The 22,830-nt window shown below is 36.2% G+C and overlaps 1 protein-coding gene and 2 non-coding genes across 4 annotated transcripts; all 3 read left to right on the top strand.

Annotated features, from left to right (window-relative positions):
* Positions 1-5,696: 5,696 nt before the first annotated feature.
* On the top strand, positions 5,697-14,859 carry CENPW (centromere protein W). 2 transcript variants are annotated; one of them, XM_059177629.1, is made up of 3 exons: positions 5,697-5,999; positions 12,647-12,760; positions 14,381-14,676. In XM_059177629.1, exons 1-3 carry the CDS (start codon positions 5,874-5,876, stop codon positions 14,525-14,527), a joined length of 387 nt encoding a protein of 128 aa, XP_059033612.1. In that variant the 5' UTR covers positions 5,697-5,873; the 3' UTR covers positions 14,528-14,676. The 2 variants fall into 2 exon arrangements, with proteins under 2 accessions (XP_059033612.1, XP_059033613.1); XM_059177630.1 differs by lacking the exon at positions 14,381-14,676 and adding an exon at positions 14,715-14,859 and having other exon boundaries at positions 5,702-5,999.
* A 2,001-nt stretch (positions 14,860-16,860) lies between these two features.
* LOC131834931 (U6 spliceosomal RNA) lies at positions 16,861-16,964 on the top strand. Its single transcript, XR_009355023.1, has one exon. It is a non-coding gene; the product is annotated as a U6 spliceosomal RNA (small nuclear RNA).
* Positions 16,965-19,983: 3,019 nt separating this feature from the next.
* On the top strand, positions 19,984-20,085 carry LOC131834946 (U6 spliceosomal RNA). Its single transcript, XR_009355037.1, has one exon. It is a non-coding gene; the product is annotated as a U6 spliceosomal RNA (small nuclear RNA).
* Positions 20,086-22,830: the final 2,745 nt, after the last annotated feature.

Below are 22,830 nucleotides of genomic sequence, written 5' to 3'. Positions count from 1 at the left end.
AGTGCCTCACCAGTTTGCATTCCCATCAGCAGTGTAAGAGAATTCCTCTTCTCCACATCTTTGCCAATATGTGTTGTACTCTATGTTGTTAATTTTAGCCATTCTGACATTTGTAAGGTGGTATCTCATCTTGGTTTTGATTTGCATTTCCCTGATGTTGAGCATTTTTTCATGTGTCTGTTGGCCAGCTTTGGAAAAATGTCTATTCATGTCTTCTGCCCATTTCTTAACTGAATTATTTATTTTTGAGGTGTTGAGTTTGATGAATTCTTTACAGATTCTAGATATTAGCCCCTTATCTGATATATCATTTGCAAATATTTTCTCCCATTCTGTAGGTTATCTTTTGGTTTTGTCAACTGTTTGCTGTGCAGAAGCTTTTTATCTTGATGATGTCCCAATAGTTCATTTTTGCTTTTGTTTCCTTTGTCTCTGGCAATGTGTCTAGTAAGAAGTTGCTACTGACCTCTTTGCTGAGGTCAAAGAGATTGCTGCCTGTATTCTCCTCTAGAATTTTGATGGTTTCCTGTCTTACAATTAGGTCCTCCATCCATTTTGAATTTATTTTTGTACATGGTGTAAGAAAGTGGTCCACTTTCATTCTTCTGCATGCTGTCCAGTTTTCCCAACACCATTTTTTGAAGAGATTGTCATTTTTCATTTGGATATTCTTTCCTGCTTTGCCAAAGATTAATCATTATGACAATAACCCAATTTTCTTAATGTTCTAATAATACAATGTGTCAAACTTTTTGCAAATTAAGATTCTACCTACACAGTGTTAACTATTATTAACACTTTCATAATGCTTTGTTAACAAGCACAAAAGCACAAATCAGAAAAAATCTTTTAAGCCATTCATTTCATTTTAAATGATCCAAAAATGTTAATTCATATGAAAACATTACCTAGTAACGTATTCCATTTATGTGCATTAGTTCAATATATGAAAAACAAAATCAAATCATTCAAGATGGTGTCAAATACCAGAAAGTATTATCAATTATTCTTTAAAGTTTTTAAATGTAGCTTTCTTAGAGAAATATGTTAATAAAATTTATTCAGTAAACATGTTAGCTAAAATATGAAATATGTCATCATTTCTTTTTTAAAGTATGTTTATTGTAGAATATTGGACATTTAAAATAAAAAAATATCATCCATATGCCCATTATCTAAAAACTAAATTCATATTTTGGTATATTTCTTCTCAGTGTAGTGTCTGGGTGCATGGACACACATTTTTTTTTAAAGATTTTATTTATTAATTTGACAGAGAGAAATAACAAATAGAGAGGCAGCCAGAGAGAGAGAGAAAGGGAAGCAGGCTCCCTGCTGAGCAGAGAGCCTGATGAGGGACTCGATCCCAGGACCCTGAGATCATGACCTGAGCCGAAGGCAGCGGCTTAACCCACTGAGCCACCCAGACGCCCCGGACACACATGTTTTTTAATATTCTTGGGGTCATACTATATTTAACGTGGTATACACATATTTTTCTCCCACTTGACATTAACATCACCTTCTTCTAGGCTTAAGTCTTTCATCAGTGTCATTTTTAATATGGCTACAATAATGGTTAACTGAATGAATGTATGTGCCCAAATTTCCACATTAGATAATGTTTTTTATTATGTTATGTTAGATATTTTTAAAAAAAATATTTTTAAAATCTCTGTGCATAAAATGGATTTTATATTTAAGATAATTTTTGTAGGCTAGATCCTGAAAAAAATGCATCCCTATTTAAAAAAGAATCTTAACAGACATCAAAAGATGTCACCAACAAAAAAGGCAAAGATTCTCAAAATTTATATTTATATTTATTTCTCACTTATTAGAATAGAATGACAGGAGTGTAAATCTCTCAGTAATTTTCTTTGAACAAGTTTTATTTTTGTAAATGTCAAAGTAAACAGCAGTAGCATGAGGGCTTTGTGCTTTTCAAATCAGGGCAAAATTTACCTTAAAAAACTAGTTGGGATAAAGAAGGGGATGTATTTTTCCTTCTAGTGTCACTGCTAACTCCTGTCCAGATCTTGCTGTTTCTATTTGGATGTCCTTTACTCTCCCTGGATTTGGACTTAGGGCTATCATCACTCAAGACACTTTCAGTTTTGGGAGAAGATTCTAGTTTTGTGGGTAGGGTTCCAATAGCTGCCTTGTGATTCTTCACCCATTGAATCAAAGGAACTTACTTACTGAAAAACCATAAAAGAAAAGAAGAATGTTTTGAAAATTTAGGTTGTGATGAAATTTTCCAATGTTTTACTCTGTGAAGGTGAAAGTCTATAAAAAAATAAAACTTTTTAAAGGAAAGCAATTGAGCAGAATTTAAAACTTCCCTTTTATTTAGACATAAACTTTTTTATTTTGGGTCACTCAAGCTCTCTGATCATTTAATTTCATGTGCAATAGAAATAATAACACCCCATACCAGCCCCCTACCATAGTTTTGTCAAGATCAAATAAGATAATCTCTAGAGAAATGCTTCACTACAGGGATAAATACAATTATTACCATAATACTCTACTTAACTATTGTTTCAAATGTGTAAAAATTAAAATAAAAGTGTTCTCATTGTAGAAAGTATGGAAAATTCAGGTAAGTTGAAAATCCTTTTTAATCCTGTTCCCTGGCTTCCACATGACCTACAAAAATGTCAGAGAATTACTTGTTAGTTTGCTTTAACTGCACTGTCTGATATGGTAGCTACTAGTGACATGTGGCTAGTAAATGTAAATGTAAGTGACATTTAAATAAAATTGATATTGTTAGTCACACTAGCTATATTTCAAATGCTCAGTGGTCACATATTGCTACTGTATTGGTCAGAACAGATATAGACCATATCTATCACTGAAGAATGTTCTATTGAACATTCTATTGAAGTTCTACTCTAGAATCAAGTCCAGGAAGAGATCATGTAGTAAACAGAATAATGCTCTCCCTCCCCCTAAGGATAGCCATGTTATAATCTCTAGAATCTGAAAATGTTACCTTACTTGGTAAAAGAGGCTTTATAGATGTGATTAAGTTAAGGGTCTCACGATAAGAAGATTATCCTGGATTATCTGGGTAGGCCCAATGTGATAACAGGGGTTCTTAGAAGAAGTCTGGCAGATCAAAGTCTGAAAAAGATGTGCTGATCAAAACAGAAAGTAGACTGATGTACTTTGAAGATGGAGAAAAGAGCCTTGAGTCAAAGAATGGAAAAGGCTTCTAGAAGTTAAAAAAGTCAAGGAAACAGACACTCTGCTATAGCCCCCAGAAGGAAAGCAGTGCTGCTGACCCTGTGATTTTAGGATTTCAGACTGGCAATCTGAAAGATGGTAAGTTTGTACTGTTTGCAGCCATTAAATTGGTGGTCATTTGTTACAGCAATGCTAGTATACTAACACATACAACCATAGGTATTTTCATTCCCCTCTTAATGAATATCAACTGTCTCCAATTATTTCTATAATAAATAATGCTACAATAACATTTTTCTATATGTAGAAGCAAATATTATACTGTGAAACATGCTAGAGAGAAAAATAAACCACAGGGTTAGAATGTTCATCTCAGTAGAGATATGTGCAGTGTTATGTTGGTAAATGTTTAACAACTTTCTTTCCAGAAAAGAAAAACAAGAACCCCTGATTTGTGTATTTGCCAATTCCAGTGGTGTAAATATTTTTAGTTGCCAACAAAATGTTCCTGAACACAATGCTTAGACGATAAGTCAGCTTTTGCACACTGTTGGACCTGTGTATGTGTATGTGCACCTATGTGTGTCTAGGTATATACGTGTATACATGTGTGGCATTTCTATATTAAATAGGATGTCTCTCTGATACTTGTTGGAGCAGAGACTTGAAGGAAGTGATGGAGACATTTATGCAAATAAATGAGGAAAAAATATTTTTAGCAGAGAGAACAGTAAGTGGATGGTGGATGAGTGTTTGGTGTATTTGGTGGATTTCAGGTGTATCTGAAGGCTATCAAGTATGCTAATATAGCTGGAGAAGAGTGAATTCCTTAATTGTGGGAGATAAGGTCAAAGGGTTCATTGTGTATTTTTAAGTGTGTTTGTACTTGGCAGGCAGGTAAGGCCTCAAAAGTTATTGTAGGAAATTTTATTTTGATGGAAATGGAAGGGGTTTGAGGAGTGATATAATCTGAGTTAAACGTGCCTCTTCTGTTGAGGATAAAGAGAAACAGGCTGAGGCACAGTCAGGAGGGTGTTTGCAATAATCCAAGTGAGAAATGATGGTGACTTGGCCAAAAGTGACCAGAGACTGTAAATAGAGCTGACAAAATTTGATGAAAGATTGAGTGTGAGGTGAGAAAAAGAGGGGAGCCAAGGATGATTCCAAGATTTTGGCTTGAGTAATTGGAAAAATGGAAGTACCATCAGCTGTAATAGGGAAAGTTGGTGTAAGGAGCAGGTTTGGGAAATAGGGGTCAAAGAAGAGCTAATTTTGGATATGTTAAATTTAAGATGATTTAAAATTCCAGTCCAGTAGAGAACTGGATATGCACATCTGATTAGGGAAGAGAATTAGCTGGAGATGGCTAGAGAGCTGAGGAGAAATGCAAGGGAATATTCTAATAATGGACAATGGACCACAGGAGGTAGAATGAGTACAGAAGGGCTGGCGGCCTGGTAAAGATAGAAAGAAACTGCTATTCCATCTAAGTGACATCTAAGAATTATTGGATTTGGAACATCGGAAGGAATGCTTTGAAAAGACAGATGAGGTTGAAGAGTGAGACAACTAATTGAGAATATGGAAGGGTATGGTGTTTGGTAGCGACAAACCGTAGTGTATAACTGCAGGTGTGAGTGGCTGATAGGGTGAAAGATGCCACTGGCAGAGACGAGGTCTTCAGAATGGGAGACCAGATGGTGGAAGGATCATCGGTGTGGATACTGAAATCACAATAATTACTACAGGTGTAGTATTAGAGATAATTACAGTGAACATCACAGTGATCTCAGAGTTGTCCTCAAACTAGCAGCGCCAACATGACCTATTTGTTAGAAATGCAAATTCTCAAGTCCCATACGTATGAACCCCTGCCCAGTGGTGCTTCTTTTGATCACAGTGAAGTTTAGGGACTACTCGCAGGGATAGCACAGAAGATAGAAAAGTTAATTGCTTGGAGAAATAGCAAGAATTTCAAAGAGGTAGCATTAAACTATATCTGAAGTAATTGCAAGATTAAGTGCAGGAACTTAACATGAAAGGGAGCAGCATTTGTTAAACAACAACAACAACAACAACAACACAATAACAAAAAAGCTAGAATCATGAAAAGACCTCAAGTAAGATGAAGTGAAATTGCGTAAAAGTGTAAATTGTTAGCTATTAATATTGGAAAGTCATGCCCTCCTAGGAAGGCACTGAATCTTTAGGAATCCTGATAAAATATCACAATCTTCTATGCATCTACTTCTTAGTCCCCCGGTATTAGGCTCAGTATATAGAATAAGTGTAACTGCCTTGGCATACCAACATTTCCCACAGTTTCTCAACAGACCTGTGAAACACAGGAGAGACACAGGAGAACTGTACCAAAGCGCAGGTACACTACACATAGCGATTAAAGGAAGCCTCGACCTTTAAGGACGTCACAGAACGCCTACCCAGAGTGTTTCCGTGAACAGCCGGCACTCCAGGGGCGGGGCTTGCACCCTGTTGACGTCACTCGCTAGCGCCGGGCGCGCTGTTTCGGCGGCTGATTCAAACGTTTGGGCCGGAGTTTTGCGGCCTGAAGAAGCAGCGTAGCGGCTGAGTGGTTCCTGCTGTTCACTCCAGGGTGAATTCCTGTGCAGCCCCCGGAGGATCTCGGAAGCTAAGGAGGCTGGTGCCTGAGGGAGAGAATGGCGTTCTCGACCACAGTCTTCCAGAGAAAGTATATAAAACGGAAGGCTCCCCGGGGCTTTCTTAAGCGCGTCTTCAAGCGACAGAAGCCTCACCTTCGTCTAGAGACAAGTAGCGACTTACTGGTGAGATTCCGTCCCTTCTTTGGCTGGGGATGGAGCAAGAGGGAGATAGAGGAAATAAGCCCCAGCTTTTATTTCGTCACCCCTAGCGAGTCCAGCTCCGTCAGGCCTACGTGTAAGGCGTTTCCTGCGATGACGAGGCAGGTTTATCCTCGCCGGACCCGTCAGTTCATATTCCTGACGCTGAGTTGCCTGGGGTCCTCCTCTGAAATGTAGGCATCCGGACCTTTTTTACGGATCATCATTTTAGCCACATCATCTTAAGAGGGGAATACTAACGTTCGCTTCCTGCTTAGGGCTTTTCCGGGGCATCGTCAGGTACTGCGCTTAGTGTACTTGCGAAAGATACAGTTAAAGAAAAAAGTAAATTTTGGAATTCAGGCAGGGTCCTATTTATTGAACGATTGTAAAAGGCATTACTGGCAGGCCTTTTACGTGTGTGTCTCTTTTGCCTTTCTCCCTTTTTTTGCGTTGTTAACCAAACACATTTCCCTATTTTCTCCACTGTAGCTTACTTATTAAAGAGCCCTGATTCAAGTTTACTTGTAAGGGGTATGCTTTCAACTGTGAATGCATTTTCCTAGACGAACAGAGCAGCTGTTAGTTGAGTATTCAAGGCAAACCACCAAGACTTTATTTATCTGACTCAGAATTCCTGCAGCATAAAGCTCACTTAATAGCCATAGCCAAACCACTGTATATTTCTGTGTTGAAATAAATTCGGAGTTTTTATGTGTAGTGCCTGGAACCTATGTTTCTCTAGCAGAATAAACACTCTTTCCCTAGGTTTAAACCATAAGAGGCACCTCCTCCCTTTTGTCAGAACAGATTTTTGAATAAAGGAGCCATTTATAAGTTGGCACCTAATTTCCAGGACGTCAAGGTAAAGAATTGTTGGTAGCCAGGGCACAGGGCCTCTAGAATGTCTTCAAATGCATCCTCCATCTGTTCTTAAACTGCACTGGGTTTTTCCACCTCTCTTCTCTACAGTCTCCCCAAGTTCACTACCGCCTTCCCATCTGTTGCCTGCAAGTGCAGCATTTCTCTTTTTGCTACACTACTATAGAATTGTCTTTACTTTTCCGTTATTTGGTCTCTGAAGCCAAAGCAGCTTTCCTGCAAGAGTAGCTCTTCTACTGTCTCCTGCCCTTCTTTTCTTAGACCCTGAAAGGAAAGACAATATAGTTGATTCTTGAACAACCCTTGAATGACACCTCTAACCTGCCACAGTTGAAAATCCATGTATAACTTTTGGCTTCCCAAGAACATAACTGATAGCTCATTGTTGACCAGAGCCTTACTGATAACATAAAACAGTTGTTAAACATGTTTTGTAAATATATACTGTATTCTTACAATAGCATAAGATAGAGAAAAGAAAATGTTAAGAAAATCATAAGAAAGAGAAAAATGCATTTACAGTACTGTATTTATTTTAAAAAAATGTTTTCAAGGGTCAACCTGTACCTACTGTTTTGAATGCCTCACCCAATGGTGATAAAGGTAACATAAGTGAACTGGATAAGTGAAATTGATCTGCAGAACATTTTCAGGAATTTATTCTGGAGAGTTTTCATTGGAGCTTGGGTTCTAAATGGGGAGGAAGTGTACCTGCTCAGGAATATCTAGGAGAGTAACAGCTGGTGCAGATTGTTTGGCAGAAATTTCTCAAGTAGAGTCCTCCCACATCATACCTGTCTGCCTCAAAGTGACCCATGGATATCTGGGCTCTCTCGTAGAGTGGGATTGGGATTCATGGTGTGGGAAAAAGGAGTTGGGGTGTGGTAGGGTAAAGGAAGTTCTTTCTGTTGGCATCTATTCCTAGGTTGTATGCTTGTCTTTGGCTTGCACTGGTTCTCTCACTGTCTTGTATATGGCATGCATCACCCTGGTTTCTTTGATTATGGCTTTCTGCTTATGGTTTTCTTCTTATCTTTGACACTTCGAAATCTTACCCAACAAGTGTCCCACATCATCCATAAACTTCTCTACAATTAGGGCATTCTGTTTTGATCTCTTTTTTCTGAACTTTGATAGCAATATAAGAATTACATCATAGGGATGCCTGGGTGGCTCAGTTGGTTGGACGACTGCCTTCGGCTCAGGTCATGATCCCGGAGTCCTGGGATCAAGTCCCACATCGGGCTCCTAGCTCCATGCGGAGTCTGCATCTCCCTCTGACCTTCTCCTTGCTCATGCTCTCTCTCACTGTCTCTCTCTCAAATAAATAAATAAAATCTTTAAAAAAAAAAAAAAAAGAATTACATCATACAATTAAACTATTGAGACTCTGACACTATTCTGTAAGTTTCATATGTCGTTTTTTCTCCCAGTGTAGTATGCAGCTTCTTGAGAGGAAGGAACCATATAGATCTCCTTTTTGTGTCTCTCATTATCTTTAATACAAAGCTAATTTACTTTTATGCTGTCTTTTGGTATGTTGTATTTCTTCTGCCTGAAGATTACCTCATCGTACTCCACTTGGCAGACTCCAATTTCAAAATCCAGTTCAAATGCTAGCCACTTCCTGAGTCTTCCTTAATTTTAGGACCAACTTTCTCTATTGTCACACATTTGTCATTAATTTCATATGGGTTTGGTTCCCTCATTGGATGGAAACTTTGAATTGGAGATATTTTGTATTTCTAATGTTCGGCGTTATGAGTATACAAATAATGTTGGGAATGTATTGTAACTAATGTGGATTTATTATTATTTCTCATACTTTACTCTTAATTTTTTTGTGTTATTTCATAGTTCTTTTGCACCAGTTTTTTTGCTTTATTGTATGCTTTATTTGGTTGTATATCCCCAGTACTGGGGAGCACATCTGTTAATCTGTATAAATTGTTCAGCTTTCTCATGGCTCAGTGGGTTTTCAGATTTCTCACTGAGGAAATCTCTGGATGCTTACGATTTATGTAAAATTCAAAAGTCCTATGATGAAGAGAGGGGGAAATCAGACTGGCTCAGTGTTTTGATCAATTTACCAAATTGACTGTTAAGGAATGGACATTTCTTTGTAAATTATGTTTTGATTTACCTTTCAAGCAAGGTGATTTTTTTTTCAGGTAAATTTTTGTTGGAATGGGCTTTTTCAAGTTTGAATGTCTAGCTGAATACTTTAAAATTTGTTTTTGTTTTGACTATTTTAATTTAAACCTTAGTGCAGGGATGCCCTGGTGGCTCAGATGATTGAGCTTCCAACTCTTGATTTCGGCTCAGGCTGTGATCTCAGGGTCATGAGGTCAGGCCACTCTTAAGGCTCTATGCTCAAAAGGGAGTCTGCTTGAGATTCTCTCCTGCCTCTCTCTGCCCTCCCACAAGCTCTCTCTCTAAAATAAATCTTAAAACAAAACCAAACCAAACCCAAAGAACCTTAGTACATTTGAGTGGCACCACTCAATTTTTAACTATTTTATGGGGAGAGGATTAGGTTGCTTAAAAAAATTCTGTGACAGAGTAATATTAATTTGTCTCAGTACCTATGGCTCATGCTTATGAAGAGGAAAAGACTTTCCATGTCAATTAATAGGGTGAACCAAGTCTCAAAACAGTGCGGTTTTTTTGTTTTTTCCCTTTTCATTTTTGCTTTTCATTTTTTCAAAATTGAAGTATAGTTGATGCATAACATAGTGATTCAACAAGTTTGTATGGTGTGCTCATTCATCACAAGTGTAGCTACCACTACCATACAATGTTGTAACAGTACATTGACTGTATTCCTTAAGCTGTGCCTTTTATTCCTGTGACTTACTCATTCCAATGGCTTATTCATTCTATAACTGGAGGCCAGTATCTCCAACACCTCTAAACCCATTTTTCCCATCCCCCCACGCTTTCACTTCCATTACCCATCAGTTCTCTAAAACAGTGGATGTGGTTTATTTGGGAATGGCTAAAAAAATTTTTTTTTTTGCTTAATTTGGGGAGATATGGAGAAATCTTTTGTTCATGCAATATCTGTTGACTACCTATTATGTATTGTGCATGGACTAGAGATCACTGATGATACAATGTTGGGGAAGGTAAACATAATTCTTATCCTTATATGTCATTGAGGAGGACAGGTGAGAAATTGCTTCATGGTGTATGTAGTATGTGCAGTAGTAGGAAGTTTTGGGTGCATAACTTTACATTCTGGGGGCAGTTGGACTTTTCAGAGACGTTTTCAAACTAGTAGGATGTCTATAGGCAAGGTTTTATTTGAATATGGAAAGAAGTTCAAAAGACTTACTATAGAACAGTAAGCTGGAAGATGAAACTGGAAAAGTCTAGTCAAATGGGGTTTAGTATTAAGGAATTTATCTTGGGCATATCTGGAAGCTATTTATCTTTAGAAGTAGGAAATCTAGATTAATAGGAAATTATGCCATGTTATATACTGTTTTTGCTGCAATAGGAAATGGGATGTCATTGGAAGTTTAAAAAAGAATTGAATATTGATCTATGTGTCTGTTTTTGTGCCAGTACCATACTGTCTTGATGATTACAGCTTTGCAATAGAGCATGAAGTCTGTAATTGTGATGCCACCAACTTTGGTTTTCTTTTACAACATTCCTCTGGCTATTTGGGGTCTTTTCTTGTTTCATATAAATTTTAGGATTATTTGTTCCATTTCTTTGAAGAAAATTGATGGTATTTTGATAGCGATTGCATTAAATGTGTAGATTGCTCTAGGTAGCATAGACATTTTCAGAATATTTGTTCTTCCAATCCATGAGCATGGAACATTTTTCCATTTCTTTGTGTCTTCCTCAATTTCTTTCATGAGTACTTTATAGTTTTCTGGCACATGCACCCAAATGTTTATAGCCGCAATGTCCACAATAGCCAAACTATGGAAAGAACCTAGATGTACATCAACAGATGAATGGATAAAGAATATGTGGTATACACACACACACACACACACACACACACACACACAATGGAATACTATGCAGCCATCAAAAAACCCTGAAATCTTGCCATTTGCAACAATGTGGATTGAACTAGAGAGCATTGAACTAGTACTAGAGGGTGCTAGATTGAACTAGTACTAGAGGGTACTAGAGGCTAAGCAAAATAAGTCAGTCAGAGAAAGACAATTATCTTATGATCTCTCTGATATGAGGAATTTGAGAGGCAGGGTGGGGGGTTGTGGGAGGTAGGAGAGGAAAAAATGAAACAAGTTGGGATTGGGAGGGGGACAAACCATAAGAGACTCTCAATCTCAGGAAACAAACTGAGGGTTGCTGGGGAGTTAGGAGGAAGGATAGGATGGCTGGGTTATGGACATTGGGGAAGGTAAGACTGATGATTTACAGACCTATACCCCTGAAGCCAATAATACATTATATGTTAATAAAAAAAAAGAATCGAATAACATGGTATTACATAAAGAGTCAGAATTGGGTGCTTTACCCTAAAGTTCTTGTGAGAATTAAAGGAGACCATGCATCAAGAAAGTACCAAAGGAAGATGTCCTTCTATAGGTTCTTTATCTTATTAAATTTAAATTCCCAAACTCCTATTTTTTCCAGATATCACTCAAACATTCTTAAACATCTATAACCATCCACCAAAGATTTCTGCATAATATTTAAATTTAAAACACTACATTACCTAGTTATTTAATGTTTAGTAAACTGGGGGGAAGTGGTTGTGTGTAGTACTCGTAGTGAATATTAGATGAGTATTGTTCTAACTGCAAAGAACGTGTAATATATCAATCACCAATATAGTAAAGATATTTTCTAATTGTACCCAAGTAATTAATATTATTTATCTGCTTATATTATCTATTTTAATTTCTTAAGGGCCTCAAAGATTAGTAGTAGATGTAATTATTTTGATATGTTGGATGACAAGTAACTTGACCTTTATACATATACTTTTCACTTCAGGAAGGTTAACATTCCAGTTACTAACATGTTTTTGAATAGATGTTTTAAATTAAATACCTGGTTAAAAAATCTTAAACCCATGGTTCGTAGAATGAGATGATCAGCCTTACACATTTTTGATGTTTTGCTTTTAAATTTTTTGGGAAATTCCATTATAAATTAAATTAATTTAATTAATTTAATTTCTTAAATTTATTTGGAGTTGGAAGCAAGAATATTTGCTATTTAATAGAGTCCTACCTAAGCTTTGTATTTATGCTTTACAAAATGTTATTGTCTATGGACTTTGGTCAGCCTTATATATAGCCTTGGTTTATGTATTCCTGATACTAAGTCTCTTTTGTATGGAATTTAAATTGGACTTAAATTAAATCAAATCTTGGTTACTTTAAATAAAAATGAATTGACTTAAGCACACTAATAGATAGTTTGGAATTAATAAAATAAAAATTAATAAAATAAAAATTTTGGAATCTTTTAAAAAATCATTATTCAAAGCATGAGTGTTTGAGTTTAAAAATCCTTTTGAGGGTGCCTGGGTGGCTTAGTCAGTTAAAGTGTCTGCCTTTCAGCTCAAGTCATGATCCCAGTGTCCTGGGATCTAGTACCATGTCAGGCTCCATGCTCAGTGGGGAGCTTGCTTCTCCCTCTGCCCGCCTCTCCCTCTGCTTGTGCTCTCTCCCTCATTCTCTCTCTCTCTCAAATATAAATAGGTAAAAATCTTTAAAAAAATAAAAATCCTTTTGAATTTTCTCTTAAAGGTACATCTGAATTGTTTACTGTTTGTTCATCGGTTAGCAGAAGAGTCCAGAATGAATGCTTTTGAGAATAAGTATGGAATCATTAAAAAAGAGCATGTACAGGCTGCAGCAAAGGTAAAATCTTCCTTTTCTTGAGCAAGAATTAACTTAAAAAATTATCATCTCGTATATCAGTTCTGTCTGCTTTGGATTCCTTATTTAGCTTTGTTGACTGATGTTTTGCTTCCCCACCCTACCTCAGTTATGCTGGCATCCTGGTATAGTTAACAGCAGAATTGGCCCAGAATGCTAACCAGTTGTCAGCTGCTATTTTCTAGGTACAGGGCAATATAGGCAGCTGCTTATAGCTGGGGATGTGTGGCTTTTTATGTTAATGGGTTTAATTATGGAGATTTTCTTTTTCTATAGTATATATTATGGATTTCTGATGGGAAGATTCATGGCCAATGCTTTATCATTACTTAAGGGAAATGAACGTTTGGCTGTTAAACTGTATGATTTATAGTAGGCTATATACATAGTTGAGAAGGCTTATCACCTTGAAATTTATGAAAACTTCTTGATCATTTTAAGTTTTCCTAATTACTTGTTTTGAGGTGACTTACGATATGTTATAAGTCATAATAACTTATGAATCAAATCATTTATATAAGCAGAGAAAGTTGCTTCTTACTGGTATTTCTATATAATGTAAGAATGATACCTAGGATAGTTTTTTCTAAATATGTCTCCAAGATTATTATTTTCATTTGATGTTAAATGAAATCAAATTTATGGCCCACCACAAAAATTTTGGGGGGTCAGAGAAATTGAATAGTCACAATGTTATATAGAGAGCTTGTTTCTAAAATAATATATAAGAAATTGGCAACCATGGTTGACTGGTGGGTGATGTGGGAGAGATACATATTTTTGACAGTCTACTTTGTGGACTTTTGTTTAATTTTTTTTTAAATTTTGAAATAATTATAGTCTCACAGAAGATGCAAAAATAATAGAGTTCCCATCTGTCTTTTATCCAGTTTTCCACAATGCCATCATCTTTATATAGTTATGTAAAGTTATGAAAGTTTATGAGAAACAGAGGTAAAGAAATTTGTTGAACTCTGTTTAACTTAACATAGTAAAGATTTGGGTACATAATATACTCACCAAATTTGAGTATGTTGTACTTCTTTTTGTAATGCTCATGCTAACATGTAGAACCAGAGAAGTACAAGTACTGGCCTGGGATATAGACCTATTCGAAGGTCTCTCTATGGAAGCCTAGAAATTGCATGCCCTAGTACTTTTTTAGGGGCTTCAAATTTGCTTGTGTTTCAATATGTTTCTAGACTATTAAAGGCTATGTAAGTATTTTTTTTTTCTGCAGGTAAAAGTAAGGCTAAGAGCTTGAAGAGTATATGTGTGTATTTTAAATTTAGGGTTTGTTTTTATTATAGGTGTACTTAATAGTTCTTAAAAAAATTTCTGGATATATTCTGGTTTACTGCTTCCGATCTTTTATAGCTAAAGATCTGGTTTTATTTTATTTTCTCAGGGGCTATATGTTTTGAAAATTGTCTACCTAATTTTTTTTTTAGCATATGATGACTAGTCTTTGTCTCTAAATTGATAGAATTCTAGCTCAAATATAAGAAATTTGGTGTTGCAATGGATTTGTATTGCTTTATAGTTGTTAATGCCTGGTTTATAATAGGATTTTGACTTTTGGAAAATTATTTAACTCCCTAGATTACCAAATTGTCTACAAACTTCAAGTTGGGAACCACTAATCTAGGTACTTTTGGCTTACATTTGAAGAAGTTGACATTCAGAAGTTACTATAAGACCAGATTTTGTGAGTTGCTTGTTTCACATTTTTTGAGAGAAGTGGACTAGTTTAGGGGGAAGTCTAGGACCATTTATAAAGTAAAACATTCCAAAATCACCTTCCAAACTGGGTTTTATAAACCCAGACTCTTGCATATTATGCACGTAAGATGATTGAACTTTTTGTCCAGGTGTTCTGTTTTATTTGCCTTGGGTATATATAATATGAATCTTCATTTTTTTCCCCCCCTCACAGGTAATTCTAAAGAAGAGCAGAGGTTAGAAGTCAAAGAACCCATTTTGAAAATTATATGATGTGTTATTTTAGATGGTAACAGACTGTGAAAGCACTTTTTACGAATCAGCTAAGATTGTTTATTATTAAAATATTGACTAGTTGAGGGATGTGTGTATTTGGTCTTTTTTTTTTTTTTTTTTTTACACTGGTACTGGAATATCTCAAAAACATAGGACTATTTAAATGTTTTTTTGACAAATTGTTTCATTCAGTTTCAGTAGCCTCATTTTACTTCACTTTGTTGATATTACAAATGTTTTACATAACAAAAATGACATTTTACATATGAAGTAGTTTGAAGAGATGTGTTAGAATTGTTTATAAGGATTTAGATTTAGTTACAATTAACTATGGAATAAATTTAATTTCTGAAGAAAGACAATGTGCAGTCAATCTAGGTACCAATTTTAACTATTTAATGCTGTCGCAAAAGCAATGCAGTTTTTACTTTACACTATTATTGACCTTTCTCAACTAGAAACATCAGCAAGGTGTTTTCAAAACCTGCTTCTCCTTCCAAGTCAAAAACATAATAGAGCAAACTGATTTATTATTTAATAGGTGGGTGTTTCACTTCCCCTAAGGAATTCTTTAGAAGTTTATTGTGTATTATCTGATAGTTATTTTTATTCCCCAGTGGTTGCATCTTAAATAGTTATAGTACTCAAAACAGGAATTTGATATTAGCACCGTGTAGGTGTAATTCTGTACCATTTTATCATGTGTAGATTTGTGTAATCGCCACTATAGTCAAGATACAGAATTATCACCAGAAATTTCTCCATCATGCTGTCCTTTTATAATTAACACTTAGCCTTCTATGGACACCCCTCCTCTCCAGTTCCTAAGCCCTGGCAACCACTAATCTCTTCTCCAGCTCTATAATTTTATCATTTTAAATGGAATCATACAGGTAATGACTTTTGGGGATTTGTCTCCCCCTTCCCCACTCAGCATAACTTCCTTGAGATCCATCCAAGTTGTTGCGTGTAGCAGTTCCTTTTTATTACTGAGTCATATCCCTTGGTATTTATGTACCACACTTTCTGCAGCTGTCTACCCATTGTAGGGCATTTTGATTATTTCCAGTTTTTGGCTATTATAAATAAAGCTTCTATGAACCAATGTGTACAAGTTTTTATACAGATAAAAGTTTTCATTTCTCTGGGATAAATGCCTGGGAGTGTGATTGCTGGGTTGAATGGTAAGTTTATCTTTACTTTTTAAAAAAGAAATGACCAAACTGTTTTGCAGAATGGCTGTACCATTTATATTCTCATTAGCAATTTATGTGAGATCCAGTTTCTTCACATTCTCATTCTCATAAACATTTGGTATTGTTATTTTTTATTTTAAGCTGCTCTGATGAGAGTGTGTCATGGTTTTTTCCATTTCCCAGATGGCTAATGATGTTGCACATAATTTCATATATATTTCTCATCCATTTTTCCTCTTTGGCAAAATGTTTCTTCATTTCTTTTGACTTTTTTATTTGGATTGTTCGTTTTTACAATGTTGAATTCTAAGAGTTCATTATTCTAGGTTAGGTCATTTGTCAGATACGGGGTTTGCGAGATATATATATTTTTCCTGTTGTCTTTTACCCTCAACAGGGTCTTGTGAAGATCAACAGTTTTTAATAGATGAAGTCCATCTTAATTGGGTCCCCTACCCCCTTTTCATGGTATTGGTGTAATGTTTGGGGACTATTAATCAAGTCGTTGGTCCTGAAGATTTGCCCTCTTTCTCTCTCTTCCTTTCTTTTTATTACAAGTTTTATAGTTTGTTTTACATTTAAGTCTGATTTATTTTGAGTCAGTTTTTATATGAGGTATGAGGTCAAGATTTATTTTTTTTGTCTGTGGATATTATTTCAGCTCCATTAGTTTGAAAAATACTATTTCCTCCATTGAAGATCTTTTGCACTTTTGTCACAGATCTGTTAGTCGTACTTGTGGGACTGTTCCTGAATTCTCTGTTCCATTACTTTTTCTCAGTCTCCACCAATAATACATAGTTTTTACTACTGTGGCTATATAATCAGTCTTGAAATCAGATAAAGTGATTCCTCTCACGTGATTTTTGTTCATAATTGTTTTGGCTCATGCTGGCTTCCGCAGCATATATACTAAAATTAGGACCATGCAGAGAAGATTAGCATGGCCCCTGCACAAGGATAACATGCAGATTCTTGTGTTCTGTGTTTTTAAATGGCTATCTGAGACAGACTTAAAAGCTTGTTGAAAACTGGTAAGGAAAAAAATTGTTTTGGCTCTTCTAGTTCCTTTGCCTTTCCATATAAATTTTAGCTTGCCAGAATTTTAACAGGAATTACATTAAACCTGTATATCAATTTGGGCAGAATTGGCATCATGACTTTGTTGAGGTTTCCAATCCATGGGTATAGAATGTCTCTGTTTATTTACATCTTTGATTTCTTCATCAGTGTCTTGTAGATTTCACTTTTTGTCATTTCCTTTTTGTTTAGAGAACTTCCTTTTGTTATTCTTTTAGGGTAGGGCTGCTGGTGATAAATTTTCATTTCCTTCATCTGAGAATGTCTTGATTTCCCCATCATTCCTGAAACATATTTTCACTGGATAGATAATTCTGGTTTGACGGTTCTTTGTACTTGAAAAATGTTTTATCATTTCCTTTTGGCTTCCATACTCCTTGATGGGAAAAAAAATCTGTAATTAGTGTATTGTTTCTCTGGCTACTTTCAAGATTTTTGTGTTAGTCTTTGTTTAGGTTTGATATGATGTGCTGTGCAATGGATGTCTTTGCATATATCCCGTTTGGAGATTACACTATGAATCTGGTTTTTGTTTGTTTGTTTGCTTTGTTTTTGCCAAATTTGGGAAATTTTCAGTCATTACTTTTTTGAATACCTTTTAGCCCCATCTGTCTTGACTTCTGGGTCTCTAATGACATAAATGGCAGATTTTTTTTTTTTTTTTTTTAAGTTCCATAAATTCCCGAGGCCCTTTTTGGGGGGGGTATATTTTCTCATCGATTAGGAAATTTCTATGTTCTGTCTTCTAGTTCACTGGTTATTTCTTCTGTTTCACTATTCTGTTGTCTCATTTTTTTCCCAGTTATTAAACTTTTTAGTTCTAAAATTCCATTTGCTTTTGCTTTATAACTTCTGTATATTTGCTGAGGCTTCTTTTTTTTCATTAAGTGTGTTTGTAATTACTCAAGAACTTTTATGATGGGTGCTTTGAAATCTTTGATAATTCCAAAATCTGTACCATTTTGGTGTTGAAATTTGTTTTTTATCATGAAATTTGCATCTTGATTCTTGGTATTATGCGTGATATTTTTTACTGAAACTTGGATGTTATAAGACTGGATCTTATTTAAATCTTTTGCTATCACAGGACTTTTCGGGCACCATTCTAGTGGATAAAACATGGTACTGCCTTGTTACTGCTGGTGAGATAGAAGTCCAAGTTCTCTACTTAGGCTCTGTTGATGGCCAGTAAAGGAAGGAGCTGTCTCTTATTATTGCTGGGCAAAGGGTGGGAGCTTAGGCTCCCCACTAAGTCTTTGCTGATACCATCCTTGTTGGGAGAGGGAGGAGTCACCTTATCACTGCTATTCGCGTGTATTCCGCTGATGTTGTAGGAAGGTAGTCATGTTACACTTGAGCATTGGTGAAAAGTCCCAACTTGACTAGTCTCCAATACTACGCAATGGGGAAGTTATAAGAGGTGTTTCTTTCTTTCTTTCTTTCTTTCTTTTTTTTACTGCAGCGTAAGTATGAAATACCAGATTTCTTATGAGGTCTTCACTGACTGTGAGGGTATACCCTTATTACTGCTGAGTGGTAACAGTTCTGCCTTTCCAGGTTTCTGATCCCTGCCCAACAACAAGAGGATGAAATTCCTTCTCACTGCTAGTTCTTTGAAGATGAAATTCTGGGCTCAGGATGAAATTACTACCTCCTCACTTGGTCTTCGACGCCACCCCGATAGCAGGATTTAGAAAGCTACATTATGTCTCTGTAAAAATAAAAGTCTAGGCTGTCTACTTGATGGTTGCTGAAGGGGGTGGAGAATGGAGGCTGCAGTTTTTATCTGTGCTATTTGGATGGAACAGATTGGTTATTGTCTAAAATTTTCTGTTTTGCTAGGATACCCCTTGTTTTTTGGTTAGAGAAGGTAGATTTTTTGGAGGGTTTTTTCAGTTTTCCCCCTCATCTGTGCTTATTGGTGTTTCTGAGTTGCCTCCTTCTCTAATAATCCAGTCTAGGATAGAACTGGAGAGAAAACCCAGGGTACTCCTCACTGTTTTTGTTTGTTTTTAGGCCTCAAGTTTCTAGGTAGTCTGCTGTTTTCTCTCTACTTTTCAGAGTCTCATATATAGAATTTATATCTATAGAGATTATATGGAATTTATGTCCATATATATGGAGTTTATCATATACTGTGTACATCCATTCTAGTGACCTAATCCTCTGTATAATTTATTTAATTTCTTTAGAGAAAAATCTGTATCTCCACACTTCCCCCCCCCTCCCCCCGGGATAAAGTTTTGGAGAATGAACTATCCCACACATAGATCATTAGTGAATCATTTTGTTATTGCCCTATCTTACTCTTCTTCCATTGTACATGACTGTCTGGACTCAGGAGAAGCCCCAGAGTTCTGCCTGGCCAGGTTAGCTGCAGCATCTTCTCTTGTTACCTGTGACTTCCTTGACTCTACCTCAGTATTCTTTGCATCTAGAAGTTTCTTGAACTCTCTTGAATATCTGTATCTTATCTCTTCAATTTTGGCTTATATCCTTTAATGTTTTATTATTTTAATGGATTCTGAGTAGAGAAAGTCTGTGTGTGTGTGTGTGCGTGTGTGTGTGTGTGTTGAACAGAAAACTTCATGAATTCTTTATTTATGTTGAATGTAATACAAAGCATTAATGTGCAAAGATTTCAACATCTTATTTGCTTGTAAATACACATTTTAATATAAAATTATGTGTAAAGATAAATTATAGATAAATATTAAGATTTTCCATGAGAATGTCTAAGTTTGAAAACACATGCAACTAGAATATGTAATTGATGCTGAAGAGTTCTGTAAATACATATAATATCAATCTTATTTTTCATTTGACTTCACTTTAAGAGCTAGATTAGGGAATTTTTGGACCCAGGAAACTAGAACTAATATATTTAGAGTTAATATTTATGTTACTTTAAAAACAAGTTTTCGCTTATGTTTGCTTTGGGAGTACACATATTAAAATTAGAACAATACAGAGAAGATGAGTATGGTCCCACTCAAGGATGATATGCAAACTCATGAATCATTAGATATTTTAAGAAATGAGATTTTCTCATCCTTCCTATTTCTTATATAGTGACAGATGAACATCATAATGCAGTTAGGCCCACTACCACATCCTAAAAAGACTTTAAAATAATTTGGACTTATTTTTACATTCTTTATATTAGGCTTCTATTTGAAATTTTTTTCACCTCACCCTAACCTTCAAGTATGAAAACTAAGAGTGGGCTAAGATTAAGCTTCTCCAATTGAAGAGCAAAATAGTAAGTATTCTCATTGGGTGTTTGGAAAAACTTGGGGGTTTTTGCCCCCATCATTGCAGACCATAATATTGCTAACCACCAGGAAAATACAAGACCAGAAGAGGTGTGTGTACAGCCTGGGGAGTGGGATGGGATGAGGGAAGTTGGTAGAAGTAAGAGTAGAGGTAATGATGGTGTCTATGTGGGTTTAGCATCTCTTCTGAGAGGCTTTTGTTATAGGTAGAAATTTTGCTATGTTGGTAAACTATGTAACTTCAACATGTTAATGAGAGTTAGAGATTGAAGAAAGGCAGAATCAAGACAATGAAGAGGGAAGTTGGTAGAAGTAAGAGTAGAGGTAATGATGGTGTCTATGTGGGTTTAGCATCTCTTCTGAGAGGCTTTTGTTATAGGTAGAAATTTTGCTATGTTGGTAAACTATGTAACTTCAACATGTTAATGAGAGAGATTGAAGAAAGCCAGAATCAAGACACAATGAAGATAGAAGAATAGTAGGGGAAATTTATTGGCTTGTCTAATATATCTTGAAGTAGTTATATGCCACCCATCCCTCACACGTGAGTTAGAAACAATGAAGAGAATCTAGGATATGAGTTCCAGCAGAGGTAGGGAAAAAACTAATTTTAGACTAAGTGATTGTGTTTTGCATGTTGAGGAGGGCCTGTGAGACCTTAAAACAAGTAATTTAAGTGTCGGCTCAGTTTCCTCATCTGTAATGTAGGAACTTGTTTTTGGCCATGTACTCTCTCTCCTTCCCACTGTATCCCTTAAACACTTTTAGGCCTTGATTGCTGAACATGAAGGTGGTATAGTACCTAAGGATGGATGTTTAGTTGTCCTTCTCTTTGGTATTTGAATCTTGACATTCAGTATGGAGATGGCTGGAGATGAGTTTCATGATGCCATGTTCCCTAGATAAGTGATTTTCAAGCTTTATTAAGCTTCAGAATCACTTGGAGGGCTTAAAGTATAGATTGCTGTGTCTAATCTCTTCCAATTTCTGAATCAGTAGATCTAGGGTAGAACTGAGAATCTATTTCTATCAAGTTCCCAGGTGATGCTAATTTTGCTCATCTAGAGACTACACTTTTGAGAACAATTGCACTGGATCAAAGTTTTATAAATCTCTATTGGAATATAAGCACACATGTGCCTATTGTCTATGACTGCTTTCATGATAACATTATGGTACAGTTGATTAGTTGCAGTAAATACTATATGTCTTGCAAGTCTAAAATATTTACTATCTAGTGCTCTTTTTAGAGCTTATATATTTGAGAGAGAAAGAGCATAAGTCAGGGGAGGGGCACAAGGATAAGCAGACTCCCTGCACAGCAGGGAGCCCCAGGGCCTATCTGGAATGCTCCGATGATGACCTGAGTCTTAAGATGACGTTTAACCAACTGATCCACCCAGGCGCCCTTTACATTCTGGTTCTTTACAGAAAGTTTGACCCTGTTTGACATCATTCTTTTCTTAATTTGGCTATATTGCTTAAACTGGATTTGCCAAACTGCAGATTACTAATCCAGAGGCTGCTTTTCTTGCTAGTTGTGTTTCTATGGTTGCCCAAATATATTAGGTTCAAATCTACCCATCTTGTTCATTTAACAAACACTTGGCAGTTGTCTTTCTCCGATTGACTTATTTCAGTAAGCATAATACTCTCTAGTTCCATCCACGTCGTTGCAATTGGCAAGATTTCATTTCTTTTGATGGCTGCATAGTATTCCATTGTATATATATATGCCTCTTCTTTATCCATTCATCTTTTGATGGATATCTAGGTTCCTTCCATAGTTTGGCTATTGTGGACATTGCTGCTATAAACATTCAGGTACACAAGCCCCTTCGTATCACTATGTTTGTATCTTTAGGGTAAATACAGTAGTGCAATTGCTGGGTCGTAGGGTAGCTCTATTTTCAACTTTTGGAGGAGCCTCCATGCTGTTTTCCAAAGTGGTTGCACCAGCTTGCATTCCCACCAACAATGTAGGAGTGTTCCTTTCTCTGCATCTGCACCAGCATCTGTCATTTCCTGACTTGTTAATTTTAGCCATTCTGACTGGAGTGAGGAGGTATCTCACTGTGGTTTTGAATTGTATTTCCCTGATGCCAAGTGATGTGGAGCACTTTTCCATGTGTCTTTTGGCCATCTGGATGTCTTTGCAGAAATATCTGTTTATATCCTCTGCCCATTTCTTGATTGGATTGCTTATTCTTTGGGTGAGGAAGTGGAGATGCAACGTGGGGGATTTGGGGGGTAGGAAAAGAATGAATGAATGAAACAAGATGGGATCGGGAGGGAGACAAACCATATGAGATTCTTAATCTCACAAAACAAACTGAGGGGGAGGGGGTAGGGAGAGGGTGATGGGGTTATGGACATTGGGGAAGGTATGTATGTGCTATGGTGTAAAGTGTGTAAACCTGGCAATTCACAGACCTGTACCCCTGGGGCTAATAATACATTATATGTTTATAAAAGAATAAATTATTTTCAAAAAACAAAACAA

Source organism: Mustela lutreola, chromosome 6 (genome assembly GCF_030435805.1).
Source record: "Mustela lutreola isolate mMusLut2 chromosome 6, mMusLut2.pri, whole genome shotgun sequence".
Taxonomy (NCBI): domain Eukaryota; kingdom Metazoa; phylum Chordata; class Mammalia; order Carnivora; family Mustelidae; genus Mustela; species Mustela lutreola.
Note: the sequence above shows the minus strand (reverse complement) of the source record. Positions and strands in the feature narration are given on the sequence as shown.